Genomic DNA, 18142 nt, shown 5'->3' with positions numbered 1-18142 from the left:
TACACTGCATCCCTTTGCTGATGTTGTTTTGCTGAGTGTATCATAGACATGACTTTGCTTCTGTACAGATTCCCTCTCATTGTTTTGCAGAGTGCTGTATTTCAGAAGAATCAAGGCATGTTAAGTCACTAACCTCTTTTTGGCTGACATTACTAACTTGTGTGTGTGTGTGTGTGTGTGTGTGTGCACGCGCGCACACGCACGCGCGCACACGCACATTAACTGTGTTTTTAAATTGGGTATTTTCTTTACTCACATCATCCCGTTTCCTGGTTTCCCGTCATAAAAAAAACCCTCCCCCAATTCCCTTTCCACTCCCCTTCTTACCAACCTACCCACTCCTGCTTCCTGGCCCTGGCATTATATCACATGAACTATAATGTGTTGAATTGCAGCTACTGGATAATATCTATGGCTAACTGTTTTTATTGGTGCTACCAGAGTCTTATGAGAAGTAGCTAAGTTAGGTTTAGAGAGCAGAATATATTTCAGCTTGGAGCTTGCTGGAGGATGTTCTTTTGAACCCTCTTTTATAGAACCTTGAATCTTGTGTGGACCCACTTGTGTGTGCAGAGGACCCATTTGTCTGTTTATATCATACTTGTAGAAGCAGCAAATATCTGCATGGAAAAAGTTCCTGACAAGGAAATCAGTACAGGCCCAGGCAGCACAAGTTGGGTTAATTTAATAATCTATTACACAGCTCAGGTCCCAATACTTCCTCAGTTGTCAGGAAATGTGCTGTAATATAGCAGTGTTTTCATTGGTGTGTGTGTGTGTGTGTGTGTGTGTATGTTTGTGTGTGTATGTGTTTTTGCTCAGGTGTTTGTGAGCATGTTTATGTGTCATATTTGTGTAATGGTAGGTGCTTGTTGTAGGTGCAAGTATATAGTACTGTTCATTCATGTATTCTTTTCTTTTATGTGTGTGTGCATGTATATGTGAAGGCACATATTCATTTGTCTCTGTACACATACGTATGTATTTGTTTGTATATATTCACATAGTCACTTGGTGAGCAAACACCTTAAATGATATAATAGAGGACAACTTAAAGAGAAAAGTACTCTGTCAGTTCATTTTGCATTGGGGAAACAGCTCTTCATCATGCCTGTCCACCTAGCTCACTAGAACAAATGGAGACAAACATGGTATAAAGTCAGATTTTGAAGGGTTTGTAGAAGGAAAAGTGCTTATCTGTATTGAAATCATTTGTAAGAAAAGAAAGGAAGGTGGAACCTGGAATTAGCAATGAGCCTGCTGTGTTAAACCCATTTTGCTGAGAGTCAAAATTGCTGGCTAAGCCTTTGTGTTCCTTCTCTGCACATCATGGATAGTGACTGCACAGTGGAAGACCAGGGGACTTCTTGCATGTTCTTGGCATCCTAGTTTATTTTCCTCCTTGCCTGATACCATTTTCATTCCAACTTTGTCTATGCTTCATTCAGTTGTCCTTCCTTGGAGTTTGTTCAGGGTGTTATGATTTGAAAGATTGAGTTGTTTGGAGTTGAGACTGTCCCAAGCTGAAGGGCCATAAGTATGGGGAAGTGTAAGAACAGGGCTGCCTCAGACAGCCCCTTAGGCTCATGATAGTCAGAAGCGCAAACACTATGTTCTATGTGTAGCCCTCTGTAATTCCTGTTATTAAAAACAGTTTTAAAGTTTCACCAGCTCAGGACAGGTATTTTTGCTTCCTGGAGTTCCAGATACAGAACTCCCAGCACCATGTCTGCCCATATGATGCCATGCTTTTGCCAAGACAAAAATGCACTAAAAGTTTGAAAATATAAGCCCAGTTTCAACCTCCCACATCCAAGGCTACATTTTCCTACCGTCTAAGTAGTATATCTGCATTTCCATCCAGGTCAATACCAGACAGTGGGATTATGGCAAATATAGTCTAAAATCTCTGCATTTGGTCTGCCCAGTGGCTTTTCCACACCTTTACTGCAGGGCAAAAAAGCAAAACCACACTAAGACAAGGAGGTAGTATGGGGGTGGGATAACTGACTGAAGACTTTTGAAAGGCTACATGGAAACCAACAATTGTAGAACCAGTATAATATGCAAATCCATACAAACCATGTTTACATAGAATTAATCTCTTATGCTCTGACAATGCCTCCCCTAAATCCAATAAACTATCAAATGAAAAAACCAGGGGCAGTTTTAGGTTATTTTGTTTTGGGTTGTTCATCATTGAAGTCTAATACCCACTCAGGAAACATTAAAGCCCATTGTGATTGCTCTTGGATACTTTCCAGAAGTCAGTGGTAAGACCACATTGCTGAAGAAGATGGTAATTGGCACATCCATCAAGTCAGCCGTCTATCACATTAGTGTGTGTGTGTGTGTGTGTGTGTGTGTGTGTGTGTGTGTGTGTGTGTGGTGTGTTGAGAAAATACCAATTTCTCTTTAGCAGTTACTTGGAGATATTTGGCCAATTTCTGCCCACCACAGTACTTCTACAGAAGAGGTAATCCATTGGTACCTGAGTTTGCAACTCATTGCCTACCATCTCCCTCTCAATATTTGTCCCAAGATCTGTCACCTGCTCTTCTGATTTCAGCTTTTCTAAGTGGGCATTACTAGAGAGGGAGCCCAGGGTCTGAGGCACACTAAACAGTAAGCATTGCATTATACTACACTTCACTACACTACACTAGCCAACCCCAGTCTTCCTGTGGAGAATTGAGCTGACAACAAGCAAGCACTCAAGTGAGCTAGTGAGCATATATGTGTTCATTTCTCTCTGCTTTGGACTGTCAGTGTGATGAGACCTATAATATGAACCACCAGCTGTTATGACTTCCTGCAATGATAGACAGTCCCATGAAATTGTAAGCTAAATGAACTGTTTATTCCCTAAGACACTTTTTGTCTTGGATATTTCATCACATCAAGAGAAATGAAACTACCACCTCTAATGGGCCGTTTCATTTGTCCACCCTGTCACATCTTTTCATTCAGAGACTTTGAACTATTTACTTAAGTTCTCCATAAAATATATAGTAAGTTTCTGGGGAGTGAACTTTCCCTTCTACAGTGTTAAGTACTAGAGTATATTTCTAGAGTATATTGTAGTTTGAAATCTCTTACCTAACAGTATCCACCTCCTTCCTTCTAAACAAATCTCTGCAACAACCATCTCATCAACTCTGAAATCACACCACACATCATACATCCTTGCTCTGCTCCCCACACAACCTATGCACTAACCACACCATAACCACAGCCTATGTCTTTTGGCCAAATTAGATCCCAGGAGGATATACAGTGGGGTGATACATGGAGGAGAGAAAAATACATTTAAAGAAAGGAAGACCTGGAAAGATGACCCAGACAGCAAGTACTCACTGCAAGGAATAGGACAGAAAGTGATAGAACAGGACACTTGATGTTCTTATCTGACCTAGACATGGCACAGATGTGTGTATCCCTCCATGTTAAAATGTTCATGTTTACTACATATATCAGACACACACACACACACACACACATTTTTATAAAAAATTTTTTATCTAACAACCACTGAAGAATGTCATGCCCTGTCACTGACTTTCCATTCTTCAGAGAACGATGATCTGTAAGCAGAGCCAAAAGTTAGAAATGCATAAGGCATTCAGTACTTACAGAAATAAATGCATAAGGCATTCAGTACTTAGTGAAAGGCTTTGGTCCTGGGTAACCCCCTAGGCTGCCCCTACTGTTTTCATTGCATGTCATCTACTCCTCGCTATCATGGTGACTTTCTTCTACTCTGTACAGCTATAGTACTGTCGTCTCCACAGACTTGAAAGACCTACTGAGATTTGTTGAAAGTTTTGTCTTTTTTTTGTGTTAATAATCAAAGGAAAGTAGACTAGAATAAAACCTGTGTTGCCGTAAATCTCTCCAACCCAAATATGTCCCAGCAAGGAACAATACAATATGATTACATGCAGTGCACCTAGAAGGGCAGATCTACTGCTACATTACCATCTTTCAGAGCTTATGAGAACCCTTCGAACTTGCAGTTTCTCCAAACCATGTACTTCTGCTCCACTTTTCTCCTTCTTCCTCCTCCTCCTCCTCTGTGTCCTCTCTGTCTTCCATTTTCTCCTTCTCCTCCCCCCTCCTTCTGCTCCACCTTCCCTTTTACCTGCCCAATCATCAGCTCTCCTCTATTTTACAAATTAAAATAGGAATCAGGTTTACAGGAAATCACCTTAGTGCTGACTCATTCCTTGTTCACAACCACTCACAGGAGAACAGAATTAACAACTTATATAATTAGCCCCAGGGCTATCCACAACAAACTTGTGATGGGAATATCTCCAGTTTCTTCTCTATTATTCCTGCTGGGAAAAACCAGGGGCAATGCCCTTGAGCTTCAGTGGATGTCAACCCTGGTAATGCATGCTGACCTCTGGAGGTGTCTTTCTACTAAAGGCTCACCCCTACAGTCTCTACAGTCTTTGACTCTAAACAGCAGGAATGGGATCAGGCACAGGTGTCTTCCAGGAAGCTCTAATGGCTATTCTAATACTCAGGCACTGCTCTAAGCCACAATGTTACCTTCTCCCTCATTAGAGCAGTATTCTGCAATCCCAAGAAGGAGAGATTTGGAGCAAACTAATAAGAGGTCATCGGGACTTTGAGACAGTTGGTCTGGGGAGGAAAGGGCAAGATTAGAAATTTTGCATCTGAGGCCCCTTCAGGAGGTGTTCATGTTTTTAAAAAGCCCCTGCATAAACAGCAAAGATGTAAGTCTGGTACATTCTACAGGAAACAAACAGATCCCATGTGAGTGGAGGCTGACATCATTTTCCCTGAAATAAACTTCAGCAAATGTTTGAAGAATAGCCATTTGAAAAGTCCCACATTGATTTTCTGGAGCTATCATTACTAAGTACCACAAAGTGGATGCCTTAATCAATACAGGATTTTTATCCTCAATTCTGAGATACAGGAGTTCAAAACTGTGGTGACTTCATTTCTTTTCCTGTTGCTGTAATATAATATCCTTAGACAAGGACCAGCTTTCTTTGCTGCCCAGGCAATTTGCAGGGCCTGCTCTCCTGAGTGCTTCAGCTGGTGAGGAGCAGGGCCAGCTGTGACACTTGTATGGCCCTAAGTCCTGCTCCCCTACCTGGCACAGGGTTGGGAAATTGGGGACAACATCTCTCCCATGCCCATGCCACAGCTCAACTGACAAGCGGCAGAGTCATCTCTGCTGTACTCACATTCTTGGGGCTGGGTCACTGTTGCTCCTGCAACCTGGCTCAGCTCTAGTGTGCAGCCCAGGTGATATGGTGGGTCTGCTGCTCTAACAGCTACAGTTTGTGAGGGGTGGGTGAGCTGTCCCTCTCTCTTGTTCCCTGGGCTTGATTCTTGTCTACCTAAGGTAGCAAAGGATAAGGGCAGAAAGGGTATCTCCCCTGCATTCTGGCTACCTCACTGCAGATGAGTGGCAGGACCAGCTCTCCTGTGGTCAAACTGGGGAAGATTAAGATATGTGGCATTAGTGTGTGTGTGTGTGTGTGTGTGTGTGTGTGTGTGTGTGTGTGTTCACTGGGCTCATGCCATTCCTAGTGTCCCTCTAATTCTCAGGTTGAGGATAAAGTTGTAATCTCTCAGCTACTGCTCTAGCACAACGACTGACTGCCTGACTGCCTGATGCCATACTCTCCAGCCATGATGGCTACAGACACATTTTCTGAAATTTTAGGTTCCAAATATACATTTAATGGTTAATTTCTTTCGCAAATTTACTGGAGTAAGAACTACCTAGTGGGCCAGGCGTGGTGGCACATGCCTTTAATCCCAGCACTTGGGAGGCAGAGTTCTGAGTTTGAAGCCAGCCTGATCTACAAAGTGAGTTCCAGGACAGCCAGGGCTATACAGAGAAACCCTGTCTCAAAAAACAAACACACAAACAAACAAACAAACAAGATCTACGTAGTATCTGAATGAGGTAAAACCTACATATATATATATGTAGGTTTTACCTCATTGTCCCCATATATATATATATATATGTATATGGGGACATTTCCAAAGAGGATTAACTGGGTACAAAAGACCCACCCTGCAGTTTGGTGGTACAGTTTTATGGCCTTCAATACCAGGCATATAATTGAAGAAATATTATTAAAATGGAAGAACTTAGAGATATTAATTTCCCCTGTAGAATAGATTTTGACATGTGCTGGAGATACTTTTGTGTTGTTCTTTCCTGGAAATTTTCTACTTTTTTTTTTCTTTTTAAATTTCTTCTTTGATATATCATTATCCAGCACTGGGTTGTTTGATCACAATGAGTTTTCTACCTATTAGAGATTTGTTTGCTGTTGGTTTTAAATGTTACTGTACTGTGTTGCAATAGGGTATATGGACTTATTTCAGTTTTGCTCAAATTTGTTTTATGGCCCACAAACTTGTCTATTTTAGAGATGAGTCCCTGGATTGTTGAGTAGAATGTTTATTCTTTGGTACTTAGGTAGAGTGTTCTGCACATATCTGTCCATTTGATGTGTAGTATCATTTAATTCTCATGTTTCTCTATCTTTTGTCTATGTTCTGGAGAGTAGAATACTGCAAAAAAAAAAAAAAAAGCTCACTACTATTCAATTGGTATTAATCTGCAGTAACCATAGAAAACAAAAATGTAAATGGAGACCAGGGGAGTAGAATAGGCTAGCAGGATACAGGTGATAAGGTGATATGAAAAGCAAAATGGATAAAACAGGGAGAGGTTTAATTTGAGAAGGATGTGAGAGAGAGAGAGAGAGAGAGAGAGAGAGAGAGAGAGAGAGAGAGAGAGAGAGAGAGAGAGAGAGAGAGAGTTATGCTACTGGGAAAAAAGTCTTCCCCAAGAGCCATAGGATATCGAATAAAAAGTCCCAATATAAGGCATGGGAGACATCCTTTGGCTGTGTTTGTCAGGAGACTCCAAGAGTTTCTTAATGATCTTAATGAATTATAGACTATCGATTTTTGTGAGGCCAGAGAGCTAGGGGCTCAGATAAGCAGGCCTGGGGCAAGAGGCAATTGAGGCATGTCCAAACCCTGGAAATTTCATCTTCAGAGTCACAGCAATAGAATACCTTTTAGAGAGTCAGACGGATTATCTGAAAAGGTGTAACTGTAAATCATGTTGCAAAAGAGCTTTTCAGAGAATTCTACTGGATGTAGTGTATAACTTCAGTCATTCATTTCTCCAAGTTGTAGGGTTGGACAAGGTCACTATAAGAAACAATTGTTTATGGACAATAAGAGCTTCTATCATGCTCCAAGCTGAGAACCTAAGAAACTTAACTATTTGCAGCTAATGTAAAATGTGTAGACTTGGGGATGAATAAAGATTTAAGTTCATTAGGCTCAACAGCCATTTCAGAGAGAAGGGAGCAATACCATACTCAGGTCTGTGCTGCTGTGTGTAGTACATGTCAGAAAAAGGGGGAAGGGAGCTATGTGCTTCTAGGACAAAGCATCAAGAACACTTAGGTTGCTAGAATTTGTATTCTATACTATATTGTTTATGGTATATTATATTATATTTATGCTACAAAATTATTGTTGTACATCAAGAAGACATTCATCTTCTTAGGAGTTGAAAGACATGAGCAGAGGTTAGATGATGTTCCGGGTATGCAGGGGCAGTGCATTTCCACACAGAGGTGTATGGGATTCCCCTCTTGCTGAGGTTGCACCAGGCAGGGCTTCAGAGAAGGCAGAAGCACATCCAGAGCTGCTCAGCATAGAGCAGAAAATGTCTAAGACTGTAAATTAAAACTTGTCCTCACCCGCCACCAAGAATATTTAATGGAGGTGAGGTAAGTAAAGTTAAAAGACTTTGAGCAAAATCCTGTAATATGTCTCATCCTTGTTCTTACAAAGACTTAAACTACAAAGCCCCGAAAGAAACATGGCAACGCTTGCCTTGATAGGCTATTACATCTGAAACTGCCTTTCTACCTTGTCTTCACTGTTGACCACATGTTGTAATTCAGTGCCACTAAACTGCCCCTGTTGGTTTGGGTTTTGTTTGCTTAGGGGATTAGCGTTTTTGGTTACATTAGTGTGCAGATTTGATTTTTATTTTCTCTTTCTTTTTTCTGGTCACTATTTTGATATTTTGCTGAAGCTATATACACTGCATATACTGATCCAACTGAGTACAGAGAGGTTCCTTTTAAATCCATACTGAATGAAAAGTCTGCACTTTTATGAATTAAAAAACAAACAAACAAAAAGAAAACAAGTTCAAAGCCTACAGTCTCAAGCCCAGCGTTTTTAGCCAGGTATGGTGTCACACTCCTGGAGCTCCAGAATTCACAGGCAGGGATGGTTTTCTGTAACCTCCAGGCATCATGGTCTAAATTGAGAATTCCCAGACAGCCAGTGCTTCACAAGGGTACATTTTGGGGGGCATGGATGTCATGGCCTACTCTGTGTATAAGCACTTCATGATAGAAAATTGATATATACTGTATCCTTTAGGTCATATATTTAGGTACCCCTAAAATATGGTATATGGCATGCACGTGTTCCTGTAATAGGCATGCTGACCAAATTATGAGAGTCACAACTGTATTGCTCTAAAGCTTGTTATGAAATGAATATTCATTTGGGGTTCATAAGAAATCAGGAAACCCAGAGCTATCTGCCTCTCATTTCCTTGATATACAGCATTGGTGATAACTGTAAAGCAGAAATACTGAATTTCCAGAAAAGTACCTCCATCTACCCATGTTGAGATTTCCCAGACATGTTGGGACATGGCTTTCTTTTTAGGTAATATTAGTGTGACTACACATTTGGAGCCTTTTTGGGTTTTGTTTATTTGTTTGAATTTGGAGCATTGTTTTTATTATTATTATTATCATTATTATTATTATTATTATTATTATTATTATTATTATTATTATTCTTTATATGTATTTTTTGCCTGCCACAACCCGCACCTGGTACCAGGAAAACCAGCAAAAAGCAAGCAAGCCAGGCTTGCAGGGCAGCAACCTAGGGGTGCCCAGAGGGGGCTCTAGAAATCCCCCCAGCACCACATCTGTGCACCAAATGCATGCAATTCCCCCAGAGGCCAGAAGAGGGCATGGTATTCAACCAGAGACTCATTAAAGGATTGTTAGATGCACTCTGGGTCCTCTGCAAGCCTGTAGGTGCAACAACATCATGAACTAACCAGTACCCCGGAGCTCTTGACTCAGCTGCATATGTATCAAAAGATGGCCTAGTCGGCCATCACTGCAAAGAGAGGCCCATTGGACACGCAAACTTTATATGCCCCAGTACAGGGGAATGCCAGGGCCAAAAAATGGGAATGGATGGGTAGGGAAGTGGGGGGGTGGGTATGGGGGGCTTTTGGGAGAGCATTGTAAATGTAATTGAGGAAAATACGTAATAATAAAAAATATTAAAAATAAAAAAAATTAAAAAAAAAGAAAAATGTTCTTAATGGAAGAACCTTCTTTCTTGTCCCTACTCTACACTTCTTCTTTGTCTTTCCAGATTGTGTGGTTTTTAATTGAACAAGATCATCCACAATCAAAGATAGAAGTTTATGGAGTGGTTCAGGTGCTTGAAGATGAAATGCTAATTTTCCTAGGTTACCTGGCACCCATCCAGAGCTCTTGTGGGTTCAAGATAAGGCCATAGAATTGTCAAGTTTGGAGCAAATCTGTCACCTCTCATGTAGGATAACCATGCAGACTAGGCATGAAATGCCTAATTGATGAAATGCAGAATTGAGAAGTTCCTCAGTGGGTAGAGGTAGAGGAAGGAATAACCATTTAAGGGCAGCTCACCAGTGTTGGGATGAAACTTCAAACTGTCCTGCATGGATGGATCCTGAAATAGAGGTCACATGCCTATGGTGGACAGCATGTCTGTGCAAGGCTAGGAAGGGAGAGTGATGGTTGATATTGATCTTAACCACACTAGATCTCAGAGTTTATTGAGGAAGTACTTCTTCCAGTGGATGCTTCATGCTTGTGAAGGTCTCCTGGAACAGATCTCATTTCTGAGACCAAGTATGAATCACACACTTAATGTGTGAAGGAATTAACCCTCTGGATCCCCAAACGGCTGCTGTCAAACCAGGGCTTTTAAGCAGAAGCCTGAGAAGGACTGGGGGATGTGTTAAGTTGCTCACTGTCTTTGGACACCTTCTCTTTCTAAGCTGACTCTGACACAGAAAGGGACACCTGTAAACACACAGGAAACCAATCATCATCAAGTGATGTGGGTCTTCTTGTCCATCTTTCAATTCTCTGGTGGACCCTGAGCCTTATTTACTTGTAGGTCTTCAGTGTAGTGCTTGGCTGTTTTGGTAAATGCTGCCTGTCTGGTAGCTTAACCTGATATCTAGTGATGCTATTTGTGCAGGTAGATAACAGCTTGACATCAGTCTTTAAATGACTAAACTGTCCTGAGTATGCAGAGTGGACTGAGACACTTCCTTTTCTCTTTCAGATAGATATTCCTAGGCTTGAAAGCATTCTGTCAGCCACTCTCAAGGACAAATCTTGGAGCATCCAAACTGACTATGGAGTCTCAAATTGACACTTGCCTTGTAGCTGTTGTAGATGATGAATGAAGTTGCAGACCTGGAATGTAACTCAGGGAGCATGGACTTTTATTAGGTTCAATCATAGCTCTGGGAGGTCAAAGAAAAGGAAAAATTACCCCATCTCACCTAGACTTGTTGGAGACAAAAAAACTGTGAGGCTCCATGGAGGCTTTTAAAGTCTGCCACCCTCCTCATAGATCCCTCTCAGACTCCATTTATTGCCCTTAATTGAGTACATATATTCTCTGGGGAAAGCTTTCATAGTTGGGGTATAACCCACAATATAAATACAAATACATAGATCATTAAATTCTGTGTCTGTGTTGACTGGCTGATGAGATGGCTCAGTGGATAAAGGTAATGCGACCAAGCATAGAGACCTGAGTTCCTTCCCTGTGACCCACATCATAGGAGAAAAAGCTCCATGAGTTGTCCTCTGACTTTCATGTAGGTGGGGGAACCAGGTCTTAGCCCACAGCAGCAAGTGCCACAGAGTAAAGGCACCATGGAGGAGAGGTACCATGAGCACATATGCAGGAGAAACAGCAAGTATTTGGGGTCCACCACTGGGGAGGCAGCCAGGTGAGCTGTCAGAAAAGCAGATTAGGGGTCACCCCACCCAATGTAATTATCTCTGTTTTTGTTTTTTAAGACAGGGTTTCTCTGTACATCCGTGGCTGTCCTGGAACTCATTTTTGTAGATCAGGCTGGCCTCAAATCCTCCTGCCTCTTCCTCCCGAGTGCTGGGAATAAAAGTGTGCACCCCCAGCTCACTGTAATTGTCAAAGCCAAATGTTATAAGCATAGTCTGAGTCATTTGTTTGGAAACAAGTCGGAATGAGATTAAATTGGTTCTACTAAAACTTTGTCTCAATACAGAAAGTTCTGGGGAAGGAGAAGAGCATTGCCTTGAGGGGAGGGGAGGGAAGACCATGGAGAAAATGGTCAAAGTCATACTTGAACAGAAAGTCTCCAAAAGCCAAAGGATGTACACTTTTTCATTGAATTATTTATTTCCATCTGATCACAGCCCCTCCCTCTCTTCCCAGTCAGACTCAATGTCCCACTCCTCCCCCTCCCCCAATTCTCTATCCCCTTCTCCCCAGAGAAAGGGACCCTCTTTTTCCCCCCAGTACCAACTCACCCTGCCACATAGTTGCATCAGGAATAAGTGTATCCTCTCTCACTGAGCCCAGACAGGGCAGCCAAGCTAGGGAAAAGAGATCTACAGGCAGGTAACAGAGTCTAAATCTGAGACAGCACCCACTCCAATTGTTCGTCACTCACATGAAGACCAAGATGCACTGTTTCTTATATGTAAGGGTCCTAGTTCAAACCCCTACATGGTGTTGGCTCTTGGTTGAGTCTCTGTGAGACCCCAAAGGCCCAGATTAGTTGACTCTGTTGTTCCTCTTGTGGCTTCCTAACCATTCTGGCTCCGACAACCCTTCCACCAACAGGTCCACAAGACTCTCTGTCCACAGCCTAATGTTTGGCTGTGGGTCTCTGCATTTTTACATGTACAGGGTGATGGAGAGGGCATGCAATTAGAGGGATGGCCCACAACAGGTCAAAATGGAAACCTCTCAGGAGCCTGCAGCAGCTACTTCTAAAAAGGATGGTGTCTGTGGTCTTGAGAAGCAGGAAACACATTGCTCCTGAGTACCTGCCATTTGAAATAAGGGACTGTGATAGAAATAATTGAAATAAGGCTGTGATAGAAACATCTCAATAGCCTGTGGAAGCTCTTCCTACTAAAACGTAATTCCCCTTTATCTTAACCTTAGCCCTGTATAATCACTGTATAGAATTCACTATGCATGACTGCTTTCCAGTTGGCTTTGATATGTATAATTATTCTATTATATCTGAATTTCCTATTTCTTTCTTATTTTGCTCTTGTGTAGTCTATGAAACTTGATGTTTCTTGATGTAATGATTCTTAAACTATGAAAAATTGAGATATAAGGGCTCAGTACAGCATACTTCAAAATGAAGGTGTATGCTGTATGTTGTCATATTGGAAACAATGTAATAACTGTGTAATGGTAGTTCTAGATGAATGCATAACTTATAAAAAATGTTTGAAGAAATTATTAGAAAATGAAATAGAGACAACATTGGGACCAGAGAAATGTAAAAGTTATTGATGTTATGAAATTACTTTCACAAAACATTTTAGAATAGTCCTGAATAATAAAATATAGAATATGTCATAATATATGTCAGTCAAACTAAGTCAAAACGCTGGGACTCTTACAAGGGTTATTGTGTGCAATGTACAGAATCAGAAAGCTAGCAGAAGTACTGAGTTAAGGGTTAAGCATCTCTGACCCATTCAGTGCTTTGGTAGAGGCTTTCCCAGCAGAGCCCTACCCTGCAAAGCAGGGGTTGGATCTCCAATACACACCAGCTACTCAAATGGATACCATGTTTCCTTTTGTAAAGAAACGGAAGAGTCCATTCAGCCACCATCTGGGAAGGCTCTATTTCATTTTCAGAGCCAATTCATTTGCAGGATTTTAACTTGGCACCAGCTCCATTGTCTTATGCCAGTGTTCCCTTCATTTCCCACTTTTCTGTGGTAGTGTCAGTGATGAGCTCTGCACTATGATTTGTCCCTGTTACCTGGTGTTGCTGCTCCCAAAACCTAGTTCTCTGATCAAAAGAGAAACTTCAAATCACATTCTAAACTGCTTTGGCTCTGAAAGGAAATGGGTGCTTCTACTTTTTTATAACAAAGTAAACATACCTCAAGAAACACTTTCTATAGGTATGATCCATTCCACTAATATAGCACACAAAGAAGAACAAAAGTGCATATCAGGGGATGGAGAGATAGCTCTTCATTTGAGAATATGTTTCTGAAAGACCCACATGGCATCTAACAGTCCTCTGTCATTTTAGTTCCAGGTGAAACCTAATAACTTCTTCTGGCCTTTGGGGAAAGGCATGCAAGTGTTGCACAGTCCTACAGAAGGCAAATCATGCATCAATATAAAATAAATCAAAATAACAAACAGAATCACCACTGGGGGGGAAAAAACAGAGGGAGAAAACTCATAGAGCATATGGGCCTGGATTTTGTCTCAGCTTTTAAAAACATCTGGATACTGAATACTGAACTACACACTGTGCTTGTGTTAAAACCCCAAAAAGGAACCAAATGTATTGTGAAACACAAGAAAAACAACAAAATAACCCCCCAAAAATCCCTATCTCAAAAGGACCTAAAATTGAATATCTCTAGTAGTATTTACCACTGATGGAACATTTGAAGGAAAGCAGAAGCATACATGTCTGTGTTTTCTACCAGCTTTTATATTCCCTTAGAATATGTTTTTATTTCCTGAAAGACATTTCAGAGATACTGTTATATTTCCCATTAATTTTTTCAACACTATCATTCACAGTATTTTAGCAGCAGCTAAATATTTGACATACAAGGAAACAGCATGGATATTTTTTCCATCATGAAGTCGGTATCCACAGAGTTGGACACACTATCCACACTGAATGTACAATCAATCGCTTTTGTAGCTCAGTCTGGCTGGGAAGTCATTATGGAACCCAAGCCCCTTACAGAGATCCATCTGTGTCGGATAGGTGTGGGATTTGAATAGGGTGATACCACAGCTGAATAAAGAAGTTTCTTAAGAGTGAAGAGTTAGACATCACTGTTTTATTCATAAGAATACATCCAATTTACTCAATAGTAACTAAAAGTGGGCAGTCAATAAGTAAAGTGTATAGCCTTATCAAAATATTAAATCAATTACAAAACAAAACAACAGCAAAGAAACAAACAAAAAACGTCTAATGAAACAAAAGGAAACCAAATAACAAAAGTAATCAAAGCTCAAACCAAAATCTAAAAACAAGAATTGTGCTAAAGAGCCTTCTTTGGCTGTCATTTAGGAGCACAGACTTACAGCCCATGACTGTCCTTGGCAACACAGTAGAAAATAAGTTACTCTGGTAACAATCTTTACAAGAGAAATTTAAGTAGGTCTCCTTTTTGGGAGTATGGGTTTGAAAAATATGGACACCCAAGACTAAGCAGAAAACATGTTACAGACTTTGGCTCAAAGTCTTTGCAATTTTGTAGAATGATTTTGTAATTTTCCTTGATGACCTATAAGGACAAGAAAAATTTACACTCTCAGAATCTTCCTGTTTCCCCAGTAGCTCTTGATGTGCCTCAGCACATGTCTCACTCTTGCTGATCCAGAGCATAGATGAAAATAAGTGCTATTCATTGCAAGGAAACAAAAGTAAAGGAAGAAAATGCAGCAGATGATAGCCATGATTACTGGGGATGAGATGAAATATTTGCTTCGCACACGCAGGGATCCCACTATAGAAGTTCTCTTCAAAGGAGACCTTGTCCTGATCTCTTCCATGATCCAGTTTCTGCTGGAGTATTTCACACCTAGGGAAGGAAGGAAGAATGGCCTGATTAGGATTTGTCAATTCAGCTCTCCGTCCCACATGAGATTTATTCAGCTGGATAATCTATTATGACTTATCATTGGCTGAGGTCATTCCCTGCATCCCCAAGTGTCATAGAGCACCTGGGCTTGGAATTATTTCTCAGTTTTTAAAAAGTGCTAGAAACTTAACTGTGAACTACACACTGTACTAGCGTTTAAAAGAAAAACACTATATTACTCCAATAGTCCAGGTATAATATATTGAATAATAACATTGTAGCAATGTCCGAATCTGAGTTCAAGGGAGTTGTGAACAACCTAGAAAACCATGTGGATGCCTTATGGGGAACCTGCCTAGAATTGAAGTGAAGGCTATGATTATTTCTTTAGTGCATGAACCTGACAGGGTTCCACTCTTCAACCCCTATATCTTGAAATAACCAGAGAAAACATATCACATGAAATCCACAGGCACTGCATGGGTCCTAAAATCAGAAAGAATGTGCTAACTGAAAATATCCCCGGGCTGGAGAGATGGCTCAGTGGGTAAGAGCACTGACTGTGCTCCCAGAGGTCCTGAGTTCAAATCCCAGCAACCACATGGTGGCTCATAACCATCTATAATGGGATCCGATGCCCTCTTCTGGGGTGTCTGAAGACCACTACAGTGTACTCATATAAATAAAATAAATAAATCTTAAAAAAAAAGAAAATATCCCCAAGGCTAGGAACTGAATTTTAAAAGCGATGGTCATGAAGGAAAATAACAACACACCTGTAAATCTAAGACTGTTGTATAGCACTCTGTCAATTATGCAAATTACTTGTGTTCATACAACACAAGCACAGTATACCTCAGTAACATGTTTAGTTTAGTATCCTAGTTAATGCTATTATAAAAATCTCCCGGGGATATTTTGGAGTCATAAAAAACAAATCTTGAATGTGATAGGTACGTAATGGGCAAAGCATATACACAGCTCAGTCAGTGATAAGCTTTCCTCTCATAAACCAGACTCTGAATCAGGGTTCTTGGCATACTATCCAATCCATCTTAGCAAGTTCCAAAAGCTGTGTAGAGGAGGTTTCTTTGCCAGCAAAGGATCACATGTTGGTGGTGGACTAGCCTCACCTTCACCATTTCAGTTTTGTCCCAAAGTAAACAGTTCCTTCCAGTAGAGGTTCCCTTTGCCATTGCCTGACTCACTTGATGTCCAAAGGTATGATCCCAGAAAAATAGGAAGTCACTATAAATAAGATCCAATGGAACAATTTTCTCCCAATAATATGTCTGTGTCAGGAATATTTTGAGTAAGATGATGCTAACTAGTTGAAGGTCAAATACTTGCACGGACTATCTAACACTGAGCAATATTTCATGAAAGGGCTGTATCACACAGTATATTTTCACTCTTTAGCTGATGAACATCAGGATATCATCTTCTTCTGGACTACTCTGAGGACCACTACAGCCCTCATGTGCCCTAGAGACTCTCTGGATATCTACTCATTGTTCTGGAATCTCTGGGTCAAAGGGGACTTCTTTTCTACTTTCTGAACCTTGCTTCTCAAATACCTACCTGATTTTATACTACCAGACCCGTCTGAAGGTCCTCATTTCTCCCAACCCCCATTTAGGCTGATTTAATTCTGAGAAAATGATTTTGAATAACAGCAATTGCAGAATGCTACACAGATAACATAGTGTGAGTTCTTTAGGTTATCATGACCCTCAAGGGGCTCCTGAAACAGCCCTCTTTTGCACCACAGCTACTGAAATTCTGCTGGATGTAGGTACAGCTACATGCAACTCTATCTCTCAATAATTAGAATCCAAGACAAACTATAAGGCAAAGTTTTCCTGAGTAAAGGTAGCTGGAAAAGCAATGGTAGCAGGCAATGAGGAAAAGAATCTGGGATGCTGAGAAGACACAGTAAGCCACCTGATATTTCAGTGGGCCTTCATAATTCTTCCAGAGGAGAAAAGGGACAGAACACATGGATTTTATACACCAACCTCCTCCTCAACACTATGTACCATATTCCATTGATTTTCTCCAAAGGATTTCAACGAGGATAAGTAGTATTGCCCCTAGCCAGTTGAAAGTCTGACTTTATATGAGTTTTGCATCCTTTTTTTCCCCCTTGGGAGCTAGGTAGAGTTGCATACTAATTGTTCTGCTGTACTTGATTTTTCATGGGTGCAATCTGAAATATCAGGGGCTTTACTCATCATGCTTGGCCTCTAGAGACAGACATGGTTGCATGTCTACACAAATACGCACAAAAACACATATACACACACAAACATTGTTGTATATTCAGGCATCCATACCATAAACACTTGCAAAGGCATTTTGCATTACACAAGCACACAATTTAGAATAAACACACTGAGTCACAGCTGGTACACACACACACACACACACACACACACACACACACACACACACACACAGATATAGAGAGAGAGACAGAGAGAGAGAGAGACAGAGAGAGAGAGAGAGATACACCAACACACACACCACATACCACACAAAGACTGACACAAAAACACATACATCAATGAAATTCTTGCTCTTATCTAGCATATTTTCTGTTGTATGAGCATGTAGTGGAACCTATGACGTGTACAATGCTCTTAGACTCAAGGCAGCTTTGTAGCCCTGACCGGTACTTATCTCCTCTTCAGGAACTTTTTCTATGCAAATACTTGCTGGTCCTATAAGGACATTACAAGCTCTACACAGATATCCTTGACAACACAGCACTAAATTGCCAAGAAAGAGATTTCTACCTATAGTCTCCAGTAAGCCACGTTTTGACTTAGCACGGTCCCCTCACTAAACCTACACTGAGTCCTTTTTAGCATCAGAGAAAGACTGTGACTTTTGATCATTACTCAGGAACTGTTCAACATATTACTTATTATGTGATATTAAATCATCCTCAATATCAGTCAGGGAAAATCTAGATTAATGACCTGCTGTGACATTTCTGAAATGCAGCACTCTGCACAACTCTGATTGAGAATCTATCCAGACACAAAGCCATGCCCAAAATATATTTAGCAAAACAATGTCATCATAGTGATGTAGTGTAGGCTTCTAAGTATGCCCATGGTTAAGCCAATAAATAA

The 18142-nt window shown here is 40.8% G+C and overlaps 1 protein-coding gene across 2 annotated transcripts in view; it reads right to left on the bottom strand.

Annotated features, from left to right (window-relative positions):
• Positions 1-14237: 14237 nt before the first annotated feature.
• The window catches only part of Gm5622 (predicted gene 5622), a 110164-nt gene continuing 106259 nt past the window's right edge, over positions 14238-18142 (bottom strand). The window contains exon 5 of one of the 2 annotated variants that reach the window (NM_001013816.1): positions 14238-15002. In NM_001013816.1, coding sequence (NP_001013838.1) covers positions 14997-15002 — 6 coding nt within the window. In that variant the 3' untranslated portion in view covers positions 14238-14996. The remainder of the gene's footprint in view (positions 15003-18142) is intronic. The other variant, XM_006519216.2, reaches the window with a different exon arrangement.

Source organism: Mus musculus, chromosome 14 (genome assembly GCF_000001635.26).
Source record: "Mus musculus strain C57BL/6J chromosome 14, GRCm38.p6 C57BL/6J".
Lineage (NCBI taxonomy): Eukaryota > Metazoa > Chordata > Mammalia > Rodentia > Muridae > Mus > Mus musculus.
This window is presented reverse-complemented; position numbering and strand designations above follow the sequence as displayed.